Here is a 19,951-nt window from a genome sequence, read left to right as displayed (position 1 = left end):
TGGTGATCAATTGTTCTCCATGTACACTCAGGTTATGTCTACACTATGAGCTAGGGCAGGGGTAGGCAAACTTTTTGGCCTGAGGGCCACATTGGGTTTCAAAAATAGTATGGAGGGCCGGTTGGGGAGGCTGTGCCTCCCCAAACAGGCGGGCATGGCCCAGCCCCCGCCCCCATCCAACCCCCCCTGCTTCTCACCCCTGATGGCCCCCCCAGGACTCCTGCCCCATCCAACCCCCCCCCCATTCCCTGTCCCCTGATTGCCCCCAGACCGCCCACCCCCAACTGCCCCCCGCCATCCCATCCAACCCCCTTCTCCTTCCTGACTGCCCCCCTGCTCGGGACCTCTGCCCCATCCAACCACCCCTTCTCCCTGTCCCCTGACCGCCCCCGGAACCCCCACCCCTGACTGCTCCCAGCCGTCCCATCTAACCCCTCCTCTCATTCCTGATGGCCTCCCCCAGGACCTATGCACCCCCCTTCTCCCTGGCTGCCTCCTGTCGCTCCATCCAACCCATCCTCTCCCTCCTGACTGCTCACCCCGGGACCTCTGCCCCATCCAACCACCCCTTCTTCCTGACCGCCCCCGCAACCCCTGCCCCCATTCAACCCCCCCCTGTTCCCCTCCCTCTGGCCTCCCCGACCACCCCGCAAACTCCCCTGCCCTCTATCCAACCACCACCCCCGCTCCCTGCCCCCTTACCACACTGTCTGGAGCACCGGTGGCTGGCGGTCCGACTGCACCATGACAGGCAGCTGTGCTGCCTGGCTGGAGCCAGCCAAGCACCACGCAGCACAGAGCACTGGATCAGGCTGGGCTCTGCAGCTGCGCTGCCACCCAGAGCATTGTGCCAGTGGCGCAGTGAGCTGAGGCTGCGGGGGAGGGGGAACAGTAGTGGAGGGGCCGGGCCAGGAGCTCAGGGGCCAGGGAGAACGGTCCTGCGGGCCGCATGTGGCCCGCGGGCAATAGTTTGCCCACCTCTGAGCTAGGATGTGATTCCCAGTTGGTGTACATACACTCCCACTGACTTCAGTAGGGCCAAAATTTCACTCTTAAGGATTGTGTACACAGTGGAGTAAAGTGTGCACTATGGTAGTGGTTTTCTAACTTTTTTTCTGGGGACCCAGTTAAAGAAAATGGTTGATGCCCGTGACCTAACGGAGCTGGAGATGAGGGGTTTGGGGTGTGGGAGGGGCTTAGGGCTGGGGCAGGGGGTTGGGGTGCAGGAGGGGGGCAGGGGGTTGGGGTGCAGGCTCTGGGGTGAGGTCAGGGATGAGGGGTTTGGGGTGCAGGAGGGGCTCTGGGTTTTGGGGGGATCAGGGCTGGGGCAGGGGATTGGGGCACAGGCTTGGGGCGTGGACTTACCTGTAGCAGCTCCCGGTCAGCAGCGCGGCTGGGGTGCAGAGGCAGGCTTCCCGCCTCTCCTGGCTCCGCGGACCGCGCTGCGCCCCGGAAGCGGATAGGAGCAGGTCCGGTTCCTAGACGGAGGCATGCAAGCAGCTACACGTGGCTCTTGCCCGCAGGCACCACCCCCCCAGGTTCCATCGGCTGGGAACCAGCCAATGGGACTGTGGAGCCAGTGCTCGGGGCGGGGACAGCATGTGGAGCCCTGTGCCCCCCCTGCCTAGAAGCTGGCCACTTCTGGGGTGCAGCGCAGTGTCAGAAAAGGTAGGCACTAGTCTGCCTTAGCTGAGCAGCACTGCTGATGGGACTTTTAATGTCCTGGTCAGCGGTGCTGACCAAAGCCGCTAGGGTCCCTGGGTGCTGAGCAAGGCAACCCAGTGCCTTACATGCCATGATCCAGTACTGGGTTGCGACCTAAACTTTGAAAAACACTGCATGATGGGGTGTGATTTCTAAAGCGCACTATGGAACATTAGGAGTATCCCAGCTGGAACTACACAGTCCAAAAATGCAACACATTGGTGTGCTTTAGAAATCACAACCCCACAGTCCACGTTACCCTGCCGTGTAGAGAAGCCTTAGAGTTATATTATTAAACATATCATTTTCAAGCCCCCATAACTTTAAAATAGTGTGCGTGATTGTCTTCAATTTAACAAACAAACAAAAAAATACCCTGAAAGGAATCACAAAAATACTTTGCCTTTTTAAAGAGAGGGAATCTAAGATTTATAAGGGAATCCCTGTCTCTGTAGTCCAGGAAAATTTAGGTTTGGTAACCTGTAGTTAAATATCTGATGTGTAAAATTCTTAAATTAAATGGAGTTTCACAGAAAGTTGAAATGATTCTCCAAGTATTGATAAGGTCTGTTTTCTCCATTAATTTTATTTTATCTTACCTTCACTCTAATTACTTTTATTTTTTATTCTTAGAAACAAACTCAGAGGCTGGAAAGAATCATTGGTCCACCTAATTTGTCTTCCTTTATGCTTACATATCTTAATTGTCTTTAGCGCCCCTTTATTCATTATAAAAAACATAATGTTGGAACAGTCAATAATTGTTTTGAAGAATTTCCTGATCCTGAAGTTTAGAAGCTTTCAGTGGTAGTGTTCTTTTGAATGAAATTAGCATCCAACAACCAACTTGACTCAGTTCATTCACAAGTAACATTATACCATTCAGACACAAAAAAGGCAGACTTTTAACCCCAATTCTTTCACAGACTATTGTAAGCCTAACTGAAAATTATAAACCTGACATTTGACTGTATATTCCTTTTATTAAATAAAAAAGTAATATTTACTTGAACGTCTGCTTCAGTGAAGGAACAGTAAACTGTCAGGCACCAACAAAAAGATGTCATAGAGTTTCATTTGTTTACATTATAAAAAAGCCTAATTCTGTGCACTTTTAAGCAAGCCTACTTTTATCCAATAAGTTCTCCAGCAGAGGGAATTATTCTTCCCTGCTATGTAAGTAACACTGTTCAGCCCAATATCTTTTGTTGGACTATAGCGTATCTTTTACAGGGTTATCCAATCATGATAATGAATTTAGCATTTCCTTTTGTAAGCTGTTCCATTTATTAAAAATGGAACAGCTTGTATTTTAATTTAAATTTCACACAATAGGGTCTTGTTATACCAGAACTGGGGTCTCATTATTCCAGGGATGGTTTCTCGAGTATCACATATACAAGTAATACCACCTCCTTACTCCTGCTCAGCATTCTCCCATTTATACATCCAAGAATAATAGTTTGTTTTGTCCCAGTATCACAATGGGATGTCATATTCCATTACTTATCTATCCTGGCCCCAAAATCCCTTTTAGAGTTGCTGCTTTTCAGAGTACAGTCCCTGACCTTGGAACTAACCAACTTCTTTGTTCCTAAATGTATGATTGTAGGGATGTAGTTCTGCTTTAACAATACATAAGGATTGTATGCCTTCAGATGCTGTGATTAACCAAGGCAGTGATTTGCCCTCCTGAAAGGTAAAATAGCTGATGTTTTGGAGAGACTATCTAGGCCACTCACAATGGACCAGTAGGGTTGTATTTTTCTTTGTGTATGGGCAATTAATCTCCTCCCATTATACCTCAGTTTCCTTTGGACAAAACCCAGCATGACATTCCTTCAACTGCAAGACAATTACACATCTTTCAGCTTGTGCTATTGTGTGAAAGCTATAGTGCACTTATGATGACTAATAATAAAAACCAAAGCCTCTATACCCATCCACTAGTCTAGTGCTAGCATTGTGCACTACCCTCCTGAAAAGTTAGTTTGGAATTAAAGTTTGGCCCTTTATTTACTAAGCATGCTCTGAAGACAGCATGTTCAACATTTCTCTGTCTAATGCAGGTGCAGCATTGAAATGCTCAGAGTGGAATCATATCCAGTATTTTACAGATAAAAGAATGATTACCAAGGCACAATATCTTGAGGATTAGTGCAACTAATGTGGGTCAACATCAGTGTGAGTTATGAGTGCTCAGAAGAACTCAATCATCTCCAGCTATTGCATTTTTCCATTCTGGCTGCATCCTGGCTTCTTTCCAGAGCTGCTGAAGTGTAGATAGCTTTGGAACAGCAATGATTTCAAACCTGTTAGGACCAGATTCACAAGTGAGATTTAGCCCGTGCGCTGCTCAGGCAATACAAATGGGCTGAATTTTAGCAGCAAGTGGCCCATAGGAAATTCCCTTTGTATAGGGGGAAGTACTCACTGCTGTGAAGCTGGAGCTGGCCAGTTGCCTTCCCCATTAATGCTCCAGCACAGATGGATGGAGGGGAGCATTGCCTATCTCTGCTATGTCTATCCTTTATTGATGTGAGCTCTCCATCCAAAAGCAGTCATGTGACTCTCCCCAGCAGTATGTTTCGGGTGCCCAGGGCAGCCAGCAGAGAGGTAATCACTGTGGGGTGGGGTCAGGACTGGGGAAGACACTGCTGGTGGCTCCTACCCTGTGCTGGGCTCAGCTGCTAGTCCTGGAAGATGGGACTTCCTCTTCCCCTGCACGGCATCCAGGGCTGGGTCAGACCCACCCCCAGATTTCTCCCCTGGCTGCTCCCTCTTCCGTCCAACTCCCGTGCATCCAGACCCCTCATACCCAGACCCGCCTGCCGAGCCTCACCCTCACCCCCCACACCCAGAACCTCCCTGACACGCCCCACTGCACCTGGACCATCCCGATGAGCCACCTGCACCCAGATCCCTGCTCTACTGAACCCCAACCAGCTGCACCTGGATCCCAACCCCACTCCCCCAGCATCTGGACCCCCCACCCAGATCCCCCTGCTGAGCTCCATTCCCCCTCCACTCCTGCCCTGCTGAGCATCAGCGACCTTCACTGGACTCCCCCTGCAGACTCCCATTACTGTTGCACCCAGAACCCCCCAACAAGCCCCTGTGCATCCAGATTCCCCCCACACACACCCAGATCCCCCACTGAGTGGCCTGCACCCAGACTGCCCCACCCAGAATCCTCTCAACCCACACCCAGATCCCCCCACACTAAGCCCCTCCACACACACATCCTGCTGGGCTGAGCCTGCCTGCCCACACCTGGTACAGAGGGGCAGGGCTCTTGGGTGTTTCTGGGGCAGGCATGGTCTTTGTGCTGTGTCAGGATTGGGTGCAGCCTTACCGCTAAGTCAGTGTCCTGGGCGGGAGGGGGAGCTGGACTGTGATCACCCACCTCTGTGCAGCCAATGGCCTGTGCTTCCCAATGTCATGCTGGACCCTCCGCATTTGACAAATAAAATTTCAGAATTTTAAAATATTATGCACAGAACTTTAATTTTTTTGGAACAGAATGCACTCAGGAGTAAGGAGGGATAAGGAGTCAGGGCTGCATAGAGGTTTTAGAGGGTCTAGGCCAAAATCTGAAACTAAGATGACTCCCAACCCCCCCAACAATTTAACACCAAAGGAAAGCTGGGGTAGATGGAGTGAGAATGAGCTTAGACTGCACTCAGCCCAAATCACAGGCTTGACTCCTGCCCAGGGCCATACATGTAGTTTGATTTCTATATTTGGGTAGGCAGCTCCACTCAGGCCAATGGGGCTGCACAGGGGGCAAATTCTGCACCTGCCTGATGTTTGCAGTTGGGGGGGACAACACCTCCCTCCCCCTCAAACTATGCTGGGGGTGGACCTGGCTCCCCACTTTGGCTGTTGTGACTGGGCAAACAGGAGGGGGTGGGTGGATACAGCACTACTCAGGTTTGGGGGGGCCTCTCTTTCCCCCCTAGCCCTGCAGCTGCCAAAGGCGGGTAAGTCACGCTCACCAGGAGCAAAAATGCAGAACCCTAAAACCAAATAATTTTTTACATTCTCTGTTCCTGCTTCAACCTGAAGAAATTGTACAGGGCTATGTCTACACTAGCGACCTTACAGCAGCACAGCTGTACCTTACACTTGTACCGCTGTAAGGTCTCCCATGTAGCCGCACTTTGCCTGCAGGAGAGCATGTAAGTTACTCTAACAGGTGGCTGGGCTGCCATGGTCAACACAAAACATGCTTGGCTTTCAAGCAGACATGCCACACCCATGAAAAATGCAGAAATTAGGCTTGTTTTTGGCTTAATTGGCTTGAGTTGCTTTTTGGCTTGTAGCTTTTTTTTTTTTTTAATCAGTTCCCGGCAAGGGGGAAGCAAGCAGGGGAAAGAGTCAGGGGTGCACAGCGAGCCCACCACAGTCCCAGACTGCACACTGGGGGATCTAGTCACATAGAGAGTCGGCGTTCTTAGGGATTGGCTTGTTTTGGCCTTGTTTTGAAATGGGATTAGCTTGGTTTTTGATTTATTGTGAATGTCGGGGTGCTTATTTACCACTGAAAGATGGCAACTGTGCTTTAAGGCAAGCGCAGTCACACTCAGGAGGCAGCAGACAGCAAGAGCAGCAGCCCTAGATCTTGTACTGCCTGCAACCCTTGTTGCATCTGTAACCGTCTGCCACCCCTGCTGCGATCTGTCGGGTTTACAGTGTAAGCGCCTCAGGGCTGTGGCTGGCCAAGGCATTTGTAACATGACACGCACACCGGGCCTGCAGGAACAAACGCTGGGGGAATGGCGGCGGAGGCCGAGGGCGAGGAGCCAGCGGGGCTGCTGGGGCAGAGCATCCGCCCCACGCGCCTGCCCCTCCTGTCTCACACAGGCTGAGGCCACTGGCTTGTGGGATGGCCCCGTTACCCCAGAGAAGCGCGGCTGCCCCTGCGGCTCCAGGAACGCGCGACTGAGGCGGGGATCAGCTCCCACACCAAGGTCAATTGGTGGGGCCTCGCAAGCCCGACTCGGCCGCTCCCCCCGACAGCCAGGGAGAAACTCCCGGAAAGCGGTCGCTGACAAGCCAGGCTCCAGCAGCACAGCACAGCCCCTCCCTGCCGCTGGGCCCGGGCTGCATTCTCCTTGCTAGCGTGACAAGCGCTGGCGTCGGTGCTGGAGGGCACGGCCGGGGGCTCCGACCTAAGTCCTGCCGTTCCCTCGGCTCGCCACCTCCCCCCACCCCCCAGCGGTTCGCTCACTTTGTGGGCGGGGCGGGCTCGGAAGCCGCTGGCAGCTGCCGCGCTCCGATCGGATTCGGGCTAAGCCCCGCCTCCTCGCTATGATTGGTCGTGGCGCCAGAGGCTCTTCCCTTGGCCCCCACCCCCCCGATCTCCTGGGTGACAGGGACGCTGTTAGCGGGAGTGGCAGCGCATGCGTACATGAAATATTGACTCGGGAGCCCCGGGCGAGAAGATGAAGGTAAAGTTCAAAAATGCCGTTATTGGGGCGGGGATGGGCCCCCTCCAGCTGCCTGCGCTTCTCTGGCGTGGGGGCAATAGGCAGTTGTGGAGGCTGAGGGGCCTGGGGATTAGACAGCCCGGCCCGGGGCCTGCAGCGCTTGGACGCCCTACCCTTGCGGGGGCTGCAGCGCATGGGAGGCAGAGCGGGGTGACCCGGGCCAGACGTGGGAGCGGGGCGGCCTGGTGGACACGCTGACGTGCCCTGTCCTGGAGGGCAGCGGTGACCCGAGGGGCGGGGGAGGGAGAGTAGCTGGGCGGGGTGAGCGGCAAAGGGGGCTGATGGGGGCTCGCTCCTGCCGGGGGCAGCAGGGAATGGCGGCCCGCTCTGCTATGTGGGACGTTGGGGAACGGCCTGCGAGCGCAAGAGGGGCGTTTCGGCCTCGGCCCCGTGCGTCTCCCCCAGGAAGAGACGCTGCAGAGGAAGCTGCAAGAAACCCTGAAGTGGGCAGCGAGGGAATAACCTGCCCAAAGGCGGGGGATCTTCTTCCTGAACCCCAACTGTATAGGTCTAGCCTCTGCCCTGTAGCATGAGGGTATTTATCACTTCCAAACCTGGGGGGAGGGTTTTATGGTTGTCATAGGCATGCACAGCACGTTTCATTAGGGTGTGCACCCAGGGAGCCCCGCCCTAGCCCCCATCCACTCCCTCCTACTTCCTGCCCCCTGACTGCCCCCCTCAGAACCCTGAACCCCCCTGCTCCTTGTCCCCTGACTGCTCCCTCCTGGGACCCCTGCCCCTAACTGTCCCCCAGGACTCCACCCCCTATCGAAGCCTCCCTGCTCCTTGTGCCCTGGCTGCCCCCCTAGGACTCTACCCCCTACCTGTCCCCTGACTGCCCCGACCCTTATCCACACCTACGACCCCAGACGGACCCCTGGGACTCCCACACCTATCCAACCGCTCCCTGCCCCCTGACAGGACCCCCCAGAACTCCCGACTCATCCAACCCCCCCGCCAGCTCCTTGTCCCCTGACCACCACTTCCAGAAATTTCCCCCGCCCTAACTGCTCCCCCGAGGACCCTCCTTGCTCCCTGACTGCCCTGACCCCTATCTGCCCCCTGACAGACCCCAGGACTCCCATGCTCCATCCAACCCCCCCTGCTTCCTGACTGCCCCCTCCAGAGACCTCCCACCCCTTATCCAACCCCCCCGGCCCCAGACCCCTTACCATGAGGCTCCAAGCAGCATGTTTTGCTCTGTGCAGAGCCAGACACGCTGCCCTGCAGGAGCGGGCAACCCCGCCCCCCAGAGCGCTGTGCGCGCGGCGGCATGGCTCCAGGGGAGGGATGGCTCCTCTGGGCAATGGGGGAGGGGCCAGCGGCTTGCTGCGTTCGGCCGGGCGCTCTGGCCCTGGAGCGCGGACCCTGCGGCTTGCCGCACCAGGAGGGTGGGGCCATTTGCCTGGGCACACCCCGTGCGCACACCTATCATGGTTGGTTTTAGTCTTATCCAGTATAACTGGATGCTCTCAGTAGCCAAATAAATGCCCAGTCCTGCTAAGCGCTGGGACCCAGTGACATCCTGTGGCAATGAATTCCACAGACTAATTTGCTGACTCAATTTCAGTGAAGGTTTGCGTGTTGCTGTGTTGAGAAAGGGCAAATAGGGGATGCCAAATCTCCTGTATATATTCTAGATTGTGTATTGGTTGATTTAAAGTTGGCTGCTCGCATGACCGAGGGCTGAAAGATCACAAAGGCCTGGAATTTGCCCACAACCCCACTAATACTTTTCCCTTACTAGTTTTTTAAAATGTGGCTTATTTAATTAACCTTCCATGTCAGTGTTTGTTCTAGCAGCAGAATATATGATATATAAACATCAGCTGTGGTGTAGAGCTTGTTTTTAAATTTTTTAAACTACAATTCAAATGTAGTGTATAGATTGCATAACCTTATTGGTAAAGCTATGTTTTAGTCTCGGGTATTTTTAGTAAAAGTCATGGACAGATCACGGGCTGTAAATAAAATTTCATGGCCTGTGACCTGTCCGTGACTTGTAACCCCTGACAAAATCTTGGGGAGGGGAGTGGCCCGAAGGGGCCGCGGGTGCTCTGGGGTGGGGGAAAGGGTTGGCAGGGCTGGCAGGCTCCCTATCCGGCTCTGACCAGCATGTCCCTGCAGCTCCTAAGTGCAGGGAATGCCACGGGGCTCCGCATGCTGCCTCTGATACGAGTTCCAACTCTGTAGCTTCCATTGGCTGGGAACCACAGCCAGTGGGAGCTCCAGGGGCGTCATCTGCGGGCGCGGGCAGTGCGTGGAGCCACCTGGTTCCTCCATCTAGGAGCTGCAGGGATATGCCAGCCGCTTCCAGGGAGCGCCCCCTCCCCCCCAAGGTAAGCGCTGCCCCCAGCCCTGAGGCCCCTCCCACACCCAAACTGCCTCAGCAGCGGCCGGTGAAGCTGGCTCCGGGGTTGCCTGATCTGCTCAGGCAACCCCAGAGCCAGCTGCACCGGCCACTGCAGAAGTCACGGAAAGTCATGGAATCTGTGACTTCCCTGAAACTTTATGAGAGACACGCAACTTTACTTATTGGTTATCTTAAAACAAGTCTGGTCTGTCTTATCTAGATACTTTAGATACTTGGTCTCCATCACTAGAGTATCTGAGCACTTCACAATCTCTAGTGTATTTATTCTCTCAATAGCCCCGTGAAGTAGGTTATACTGTTATCTTCATTTTACAGATGGAAAATTGAGGCACAGAGAGGTTAGGGCATGTCTACACTTGCAAAGTTACAGCGCCAGCAGTTACAGTGTCGGTCAGAAGCACAAAAGGAAAACCGGTGTTCACACTGACGGCTGCCTGCGCAAAAGTGTGTTCACACTTGCGGCATTTGCAGTGCTATTCAGAGTGGTGCACTCTGGGCAGCTATCCCACAGAGCACCTCTTTCTCTTTTGCCCCTAAGACTTGTAGGAAGGTGGAGGAGGTCGTGGGGCATCCTGGGTCCAGTCTCAATGCTCCATGATGCATTGCTTCGCATCCTATCAGTCCCTGTGCGTCTGTCCGCATTTGTTGCCATCTTTCAACGGTTTGCGTATTGCGCGCCCTGCCTCTTTCGGGCTGCAGGAATGGATCCCGAACTGCTGACCAGTATGCTGCTCGCTCTGATAACATGTCACGAGTGACAGTGGAGTTATTCCTTAAACTACAAAGGCAAGAGGAGTGCGACATTGATCTCGCCACGCGTAGTAGCTACGACACGAGATTACTTGTGGCAGTCACGGAGGTGCTGATCACAGTGGAATGCCACTTTTGGGCTTGGGAAACAAGCACTGAGTAATGGGATCACATCATGATGCATGTCGGGGATGACAAGCAATGGCTGCAGAACTTTTGCATGAGGAAAGCCACATTCATGGGACTGTGTGATGAGCTCGCCCCAGTCCTGCGACACAAGGACACGAGAATGAGAGCTGCCCTGTCACTGGAGAAGCGCGTGGCGATTGCACTGTGGAAGCTGGCTACTCCAGACTGCTACTGATCGGTTGCTAACCAGTTGGGAGTGGGAAAGTCGACCGTTGGAGTCATGTTGATGGAAATGTGCAGGGCCATTAATCGCATCCTGCTCCAAAAGATCGTGACTCTGGGCAACGTGCGTGACATTGTGGATGGCTTTGCACAAATGGGCTTCCCTAACTGCAGAGGGACGATAGGTGGCACGCACATTCCAATTCTGGCACCCGACCATTTAGCCACAGAGTACATTAATCGGAAGGGGTATTTCTCAATGGTTCTCCAGGCGCTTGTGGATCACTATGGACATTTCACAGACATTAACGCAGGCTGGTCCAGAAAGGTCCATGACACACGCATCTTTCGCAACACTGGCCTGTTCAAGAAGCTGCAAGCAGGGACTTTCTTCACGGACCAGAAGATCGCCGTAGGGGAAGTCGAAATGCCCATTGTGATCCTTGGAGACCCTGCCTACCCCTTAATGCAGTAGCTTATGAAGCCATACATGGGGCAACTTGACAGCAGCAAGGAGTGGTTCAACAACGGGCTGAGCAAGTGCAGAATGACTGTTGAGTGTGCATTTGGACATTTAAAAGCCCGTTGGCAATGCCTGTATGGGAAGCTGGACATGGCCGATAACAGTATTTCTATGCTTATAGCCGTGTGCTGTACGCTCCATAATATTTGTGAAGGGTGAAAGCTTCACCCAGTGCTGGACCACAGAGGCTCAGCGCCTGGAAGTTGAGTTTGAGTGGCCAGAGACCAGGGCTATTAGAGGGGCACAGCGCAGGGCCATAAGGATCAGGGATGCCTTGAGGCAGCAATTTGAAGTTGAAAGCCACTAATATTTGTTGCTATACTCGGGATTGCAGTATTTGTAATGCTAGGAGGTGATTGGTGCACATGATGCAAGAAGGGGCCTTAACATAATTGTATGTTGCTTTGCAGTGCTCTTTTTGCTTTCACTTAATACAGGGATGGCCAACCTGAGCCTGAGAAGAAGCCAGAATTTACCAATATAGGTTGCCAAAGAGCCACAGTAATATGTACTGATTATATACGTACACATATATTGACACATACGTATGTGTATGTGTGTGTGTGATTATATCCTTGGATTATACACACACACACACATAATCATTATATAAGTTGATCGTGTGTGTATGTATATATATATATAAGTTTATTATAACAATAACAACTTAATCTTTTACTTAGTGAGACTTCAGGCAATCTTTGCTTTCAACAATTTCTTTGAAGTTTGGTTTGTGTTCTGCTGTGCTCACACACAGCAGTTCTCTTAAGTGGCTCTCTGTCAAAATGGATCAGTGCTTGGATTTCACATATTTAAGTGTCGAGAAAACAGACTCACAAAGATAGGTCGAGGCAAACATCGAGATTCATTTTAGGGCTGCACCTCTGATGTTGGGGTATTTATTCTTTGGTACAGATTTCCAGAATGTAAGAGTCCTTTCTGTCTTCTGAACAGATTTCAGTCTGTCATCTTCCAAAAGTTCTATTATTTCCATCTGGGATGTTGCTTCGTCAGTAACTAAAGGCAGCTTCAGACAATCAACTTCAGCACTAAAAGGATCAATCAGAAATCTGATCTGAGGTCTTTTCTGCTGCAAATCTTGGAATCTTTCCTCAAAACTGTGCTTAAGATCTTTAATCATGCTTGCATACCTAGTTGTGCTCTGTTTTAGGGGTTCTGCTGCATCTTCTTTTGACCTGGCTTCAAAGTTGTGACATATAGGGAAAGTGTGTCAGCTCTCCCTCAAGCATTTATCTGGGAAACAACCGCTGTTTGTTCATGAACACAAATGCCCCTTGCACTAGATCAGACAGCAACTGGAATTTTCCTTGTAAGTCCACGTTTAGTTTATCCAAATGCAACAACATGTCTGCAAGAAATGCCAAGTCTAGAACCCATCCAGGATCTTTAAGCTCGGGTGTATTCTGTGCTTCTCCTCCATAAATAATTTTACTGGTTCCAGGAACTCGAAAAAATGTGAAATAACGTTACTTCTTGAGAGCCATCAAACTGTGCAGTGAAATGGCAAAACATCAGGGAAGTCGTCTTCATCCAGTTCTTCAATTACATTTTGAAATTGTCTGTGATTGAGTACATTTGAGAGACTGAATTTCACAATGTGCAAGACAGGTTTCATGACGTAGTCAAATTTGAGATTTTTAGACACCAGTTGCTCCCGATGAATAATACAGTGAGATGTCCAAAATTCGGGAAAGCTCTCATCAGATTTACAAAGCCCTGCTAATCCATTCACAGATTCCCACATGGACGGAGCCCCGTCCATTGCAATGGCAGTGAGCTTCTGTAAAAGGATGTGGCTTTTCACAACTACCAACATCAACACTTCCTTTAGATCTCGTCCACGTTTTCTGTCCTTTAGTGACACAATATCGAGTTCTTCCCTTACAACTCAGTCATCAGACACAGTGTGGACAAAAATACCGACAATTGAGGATTATCCTGCACAACGCATGACTCATCCAAAGCGATGCTCAAATACTCACACTGTTGAAGTTGCGAGTACAGTTGCGATTTGATGTCACTGTTCAGGTCGGAGATTCTGCATTCTTTTGTGTGGTATGAAAGCTGCAGGCCAGAAATTTTCTTTTGTGGATTCTCGTTCTCTGGTGACAGGATTGAAATCACATCAGAGAAGCACGTTTTTATAAGCTTCCTTCAGAGTAGGAAGGGCTTTTTTGCATGCGCTATGTGCCAGGCCACGTAATAGGAGGCTAATGTTACAGTCGGCGATCAGTTGGCAAATCTGGTGGAAAAACGGCTTCTACATCTGTTTGTTTTGTCAAAGTTTCCAGTTTTAAAGTGCAGAGGGAGGGGTGAGGCTGTGCACTCTCTCTCCTCCCACCTCCCCCACTCCCCCCCCGCCCCGAGCCTCCTCAACGCCACAAAACAGCTGATTGCGGCGGGTGGGAGACACCGGGGAGAGAGGAGGAGGCGCTGATTGGGGGAGCCGCTGGGGGAGGGAGGAGGAGCTGATAGGGCTGCCAGTGGGTGCTGAGCACCCACCATTTTTCCCCAGAGTCAGCTCCTAGCAGGAGCTGCATATTATCTTCTGAAGAGCCGCATGTGGCTCCGGAGCCACAGTTTGGCCACCCCTGACTTTAATAGAATAAAAATTGCTCTCAAACAAACACAATTCTTTTATTAAAAGACAACAACCAGAGGAGAGAGTGAAACGAAAAAATTCATCAGCAGGGAGGGGGAGGGGGGAAGAGAAGGTCTCAAGAGGAGGGGGGGTCCCAGGACGGCTACAGCTTTGTGTAAGTAAGGGATCATACCCAGCCTTCTCCTTTGGAGTACAATGCAGCTGGTGCTGTACTTCAGCAGGGCCAAACTGCAGAGGAATGGGTGTTGAGTGCAGTGGGTAGGGGGAGTCCACAGTGCTGGACTGTGAGGGGGGAGGAGTGGAATGCTGCAGAGTGTGGAGCCAGGAGGTTGATAAGAGTGTGTGTGTGGGGGGGGGCGGCGCCATGGGAAAGAGTTTTGCGACAGCAGCTGCAGGGGGCGGCGGGCGCCGAGCTGCTCAGTTTGAGGAGCTAGTATCACCTGGATCGTGTCCACTTGGCACGCCATAACATTTAAGAGCTACTCTGTGGCTTCTTTCTGGTGTGCCGCATTCTCCTTTTGGTCCCTCTTCTCGGTGTCCCACCACTCCTTCAATTCCTGTTTCTCGGCAGCGGAGTGCATCATAACCTCTTGGAGAAAGTCCTCCTTTAGTTCTTCGGGGCTGCTTTCTAATTCTGTGCAACCTTTCTGCCGCTGATAACAAAGAGGTAGGCTGGGTTCCCAGGATCATCTCTGTGAAGTTTAAATGTAACATTTTACAGAAGCAGTATTGTTTGCAACACAGACAGCACTGACTCCGTGCTTTAAAACACAGCCAGTACTCTCACACCTGTCGCTAACTGGCTGACCCCAGGCAAGCACACATGAACTACAAGATTCCCAAAATGGTGAGTAGCTGCAGGGACAGGATAAATCACTCTTCCTGGACCCTGCTGTACACTGGGCACGTGGCTCTTGGGTAGAGCCAGCACTGTAGGGGGGGGCCTGATAATCATTCCTGTCCCCACACTTTCCACAGGAAGGTATCTTGCTGCTGAGGGTGAGCAGGGAATCAAAAGAGGATCTTCTCCAAGCCTGCGGCTTCTGCCCTGGCCCCTATGCAGCTTGCCTGTGTGCAGCAATGGTCCCTCCCTGCTCCCTCCTCCCCCCCGATGGTAAAGTGGCGTGGAAAAGTTACCGTTAATGGGGCAAGAAACAAAGCAGCTCTGCCGAGGAACCTGCAGCAGCGGATTGCCCAGTATCTCCACAAGAGTTTCCTGGAGATCTCTGAGGGAGATCCCCATGAAGTGAGGGAGTCAATCAACAGCCTGTTCCGCCACTCAGACAAGGCATGTGGTATGGAACAATCCTGCTTTCTCCAACCCTGCGTTCTCTCTGCTTCAGCAATTCCCAAAATCAGATCCACTTACCAGGGGCCTCCTCTCCTGTATGCGCTTCACCAAGATCCGACTGCTGTGACTGGCTAGGCTCCTCTGGGGTAGAAAAGAACTCCTGACTGCATGCATCTCTGGCCTCCAAGTCATCCTCTACCTCTGGGTCCCTATCCTCTTCTTCATCCAAGTTTTCCTTCTCCTGGCTCGGTCTACTCTTGACTGGCACACGAGCCAACGAAGTATCCATAGGGGCCTTCGCAGTGGAGGTCGGGTCGCCACTGAGTATCGTGTCCAGCTCTTCGTAGAACTGGCAGCTTGTGGGCGCAGCACTGGTGCGGCGGTTTGCCTCTCGCGCCTTGTTGTAGGCGTTCCGCAGTTCCTTCACTTTTACCCTACACTGGAATGTGTCCCGGTCATGGCCCCTTTCTATCATGCATCGTTAAATCTGCCCGTAGGTATCATAATTCCTACGGCTGGAGTACAGCTGGGACTGCACGGCCTCCTCTCCCCAAATGCTGATGAGGTCCAGCAGCTCAGCATTGCTCTAAGCAGGGGATTGCCTGGTGCGTGGAGCAGGTATGGCCACCTGGAAAGATGCTCTGAGGCCACTGCACGCATCACCGAGCAAACAGGAAGGGGATTTCAAAATTGCAAAGGAATGTACGGGAGGGGGATGACAGTTGGTCACCTGAGGGCAAGGCAGTAGAGTTCAAACCAGTGACCAGAAAAGGTGAGAACAGGCATTGTAGGACACCTCCCGGAGGCCAATTGCAGCACTGTAATCGCCACGGTGTCTACACTTGCACTGCAGCGCCATAGCCCTGGCGCAGAAAGCTCTTGTTGGGGTGTTCTGTTTTTTTTAGAGCGTTACCACTGCGCAGTTTCTGTGCATTAAGTGGCTTCACAGTGTGTACACCTCGGGAGTTACAACCCAGAAAGCTGCTTTACTGCGCAGACACTTGCCAGTATAGACAGGGCCTCAGTGACTTGCCCAAGGTCACAAAGGAAGTCAAACCTGTCCATTTTTTTTGAAAGAATGAACTTCAAATGGGAAACTTCCACAGGCCACACATAGTGTTGCCAGCCTCAAGTGTTTAAAGCTGAGATCTTCTAAAATGATAAATTTTGGGTTGTTTTTCTTTGCCTTTTGATTTCTAAGCCTGTAAGGTGCTTCATAGTTTCAAGTTTCATAGCTTTTTTTTTTTTCTCTTCCAAACACGAGGGCTACAAACCAAGGTGATTTAAGCGGAAATCCTCAATTTAAATCATCGATTTTAAATAACTTTTCCATTTGTACTTCAATTATTTTCTAAATAAAGGTACATTTTCATTGATTGATATAACCATTAAAACACATTGATTTACAACTAAATAGAGCCTTAAAGTAAATTTGGTACATCTGTTTGCTACCCGGGAGGGTACACTATAATAGTGAAAAAATTCTCTAAATTGTACTTTCAGATTCTTAATTGTACATTTTTTAGTATGTTAGAAAATGATTAAAGATATATTGTTTATTTACTAGATAATTAACTTTTTGCTCATGATTTTTGTCAAGCTGCATTAGGATGGTAATAAACTTAAACATACAAAGCAGCATATAAATTTATTTTCATTAAACAAAACCACTTTTAAATTAAATGTTTTGGATACATAAACTTTTCATCAACACATGTTTCATATTTACAAGTGATTTATTAAATAGAGGGATTAACTGTACTCAGTGATTTAAACTGATTGTTTCAGGTCAGCCTGGGAAAATTTTCAAATATGCCTAAGTGAAAGTGACTGGAGTGTATGTTCCTAGTCACCTGTCTCCTGTATTACTTAGGCTGACCTATAGTGCCATATTTATAAAACTTGACATCAAAAGTTACCGGTAGATGTTTTCCCCAAATTCTGTCTTTATATCAGTGATACTGAGACCTCAGTGATTCAGGAGCCAAATTAGTAATCAACATTACCCAAAAGAGCCACAGTACTGTGAATTCATTCTTTCATTTAATATATATTATTCTCACAGCAAAATGATTGACCAAGTATTTTATCAACTTCACTTGGTTACTAACATGGTAAAAACATCCTGATTTTTTAGTAACTTAGATTGGTTAATAATTAAATCACACAGTGTTTTAATATCGTGCTGCAAAGAGCTGCAGGAGACGCATTAAAAAGCCACTGCTTTTCTATATAAAGAAGCTTTTAACTCAGAGTTTTTCACAACTTCATTGATTCAGTATAGTTATTTTTATTTAAATGTTTTAAGAGATTACAATTATTTTAGTCTTTAATATATTTTTTATTAAATTAAGATTTCATTATAAACAGGGTTTTATGTATAAAAAGAAAAACGTATACTTTTTCTAATTTAAACAAAATTAAAAATCCAGTTTAAATAAAACATCCAATTTAAATAAGAAAAGCCCATTTATTGATTTTTTTTTAGAAAATTTTAGATTTTTATCCACTGTACTAGAAACGTACTTTTTTTTTAAATGAAAGCTGAGCTGCTTATGCAGTCTCTTAAGACTAGCAACTATGAATTTAAGAAAATTACCAAATATTGTGAGACTTGTGGTAGAATCACAAGAGTTGGCAACACTATCAATATTGCTAAAGAATAAAGTTGTGTGGGTTTATAAATAATCATCAGATTTTAACACATGCAAGGTGTGAAAAGAAAAGCTAATTTTATTTTACAGTTCAGTTACTTGGTTTAGTTTTGTACTTTTACTTTTCTTACCTAAGTAGCAACAATCAAAAGTGCTATCTTTGCAAAAGTCTGAATTCTCTAACTTAAAATTAAAAAAAAATGCTAATACAAGTTAAAGTGCATTTGTACTATTTTCGTCTTAAGTTTTCAATGCTGAACTTTTTCAACACCAGATCTAAAGTGTCTGTAATGAAAATTCACTTTCCCATGTATAACAAAAGGCCTGCCACAGAATTCTGTCCCTTTTATACATTGTCTATCCTAAAGCCTATCTTTTACTTTATTTGTACTGAATATTAGTTATATTTACTAATATGTACTAGGCAGGTTTAATATTCTCCAATGCTTACCATTTTTAAGTTAGTAATTCCCCTCTTTCTTCCCTCAGCGAGTATTTACTCTATTAGAAAAGGCTTTGCTTGGTTCCCCTGTGCAGTTCATCTGGCAGAAAACTTTAGGAAACTTCCTTGCTGTGACAGGGTAAGATAAGAAGAATTTTAATATTATTAATATGTATGTAGAGGTAATTGAGTTATTTTCACCATTTTGTTAATGTTGTATATTCACTATCACAGTGTATGTCACAGTTCCTGAGGTAACTTACATCTCGGACCCCTTTTTGGCCTTCTTGAGGGCACCCCACTTAGGTCTCAGGCTTCTCAGCTGTCACCATAGAGTCCTGCAACTCTCCACCTCTAGACCAGGGAGTTTGGCTGCAATTCTTTCTGTAATTCACTGTGATTACCACAGTAGATCTGACTTCAGTTCAGCACCTATGGTCCTATTCTTTCAAGGGCAATGACAGGGTTAATTAGTGACCAACCAGGCAATGATAGGGTTAACCATTGACCAACAGCACTTTTATAGTTTTAATTTCTTTGTTTGTCAAGGTTTTTGAATTAGGTCAAACTAGTATAAGTAGATTTGGCAGAATTCAATTTTTTTTTTTTTTGTAATTTAGGCAACTAATATGTATTTTTAGTTTTAAGATTTTTGTTTGATTTTTAACAATTTTAATTTTTACAATCCTTGGAAATTAAGGGGGAGGGTTGGGTTAGCATTAGGGTAGGGTTAGCATTAGGGTAGCACTAATAGTGGGGCTCCAAGGGGTTCCCAGGACTGACAACATGGCTGCAGGGGCACCCTGCACAGCTGAGGGATCCAGGACACCTATGTAAAAGATACCAGAGAGGCTGTCATCCTCAGCCGGTGGAGCAAGGACTTCAAGGAGAAGGATGAGCCCCGGGACACAGAGGGAGGCCACCCTGCTGCTGAACAATTCCATCCCAGGGACAGCTCCTATGTTTCAGGTGGGTGGGTGAGTGAGTGCAGCTCCTCTGTCATGGCCACAGAGGATTCCCTGCAGGGCCTTTGACGTTTGATTCCTGCAGGTGCAAGGTGCGGGGAAGGTTGCAGTCCTGGCAGAGCAGAGACTCCTCTGCAGAGCTATGAGGAACAGGACAAGCCCCTTGCCTGAGGCCACCCCACTGCCGAATGGCTCCTGCCCAGGGACAGAGCTCCCCCCCAGTACATCATCCTTGCAGTACTAGCTCGGGGTCTCTGCTCTGCCCATCCAGGACCGCAGCCTTCTCCACAGCTTGCACCAGCAAGAATCAAGTGTCACAAGCCCTGTGGTAGCATAGTGAGCCTTCTGCCACCGCAATGTCATGGCCTCACTTCTATGACAGAAGGGCTGCCTGGGGCTTCCCGTGCTCCTGCAGGGCCAGTGACATTGGATCCCTGAAGGCGCAAGATGTGGGGAAGGCTGCAGTTCTGGCAGGGCATGCAAAGTAGAGACCCTTTGCCTAAAATGGGAGACAAGCCCCTGGCCACAGGGGAGGCTACTCTGCTGCTGAATGGCTTCTGCCTAGGAATGGCTCCTGCACTCCCAGCTGTTGAGTAAGAAAGCTATGACAGTGGGGTTGCCTGCCCTGCCTGAGGACTGGTGACATGTGATACCTGCAGAGACAAGGTGCACAGGGTGGTTTTTGTTTGTTTTGTTTTTGTTTGTTTGGGTCAAATTTCAGTGTGTCAGCTGAAATCGAGGTTTACTTCATCTATCAAATTCAATCAAATCCTGCCAAGGCT

General features: G+C 49.4%; 1 protein-coding gene across 10 annotated transcripts in view; it reads left to right on the top strand.

Annotated features, from left to right (window-relative positions):
• Nucleotides 1-6,443: 6,443 nt before the first annotated feature.
• The window catches only part of WDR19 (WD repeat domain 19), a 138,106-nt gene continuing 124,598 nt past the window's right edge, over nt 6,444-19,951 (top strand). For 6 of the 10 annotated variants that reach the window (XM_065598145.1, XM_065598149.1, XM_005286352.5 and 3 more), the window contains exons 1-2: nt 6,444-7,157; nt 18,252-18,343. In XM_065598145.1, the coding sequence (XP_065454217.1) occupies nt 7,152-7,157; nt 18,252-18,343 (98 nt within the window). In that variant the 5' untranslated portion in view covers nt 6,444-7,151. Of the gene's footprint in view, nt 7,158-7,438; nt 7,732-18,251; nt 18,344-19,032; nt 19,174-19,951 lie in introns of those variants that run through there. The other 4 variants (XM_065598150.1, XM_065598148.1, XM_065598146.1 and 1 more) reach the window with 4 other exon arrangements.

The sequence above is a fragment of the Chrysemys picta genome, chromosome 5 (genome assembly GCF_011386835.1).
Source record: "Chrysemys picta bellii isolate R12L10 chromosome 5, ASM1138683v2, whole genome shotgun sequence".
NCBI lineage: Eukaryota > Metazoa > Chordata > Testudines > Emydidae > Chrysemys > Chrysemys picta.
This window is presented reverse-complemented; position numbering and strand designations above follow the sequence as displayed.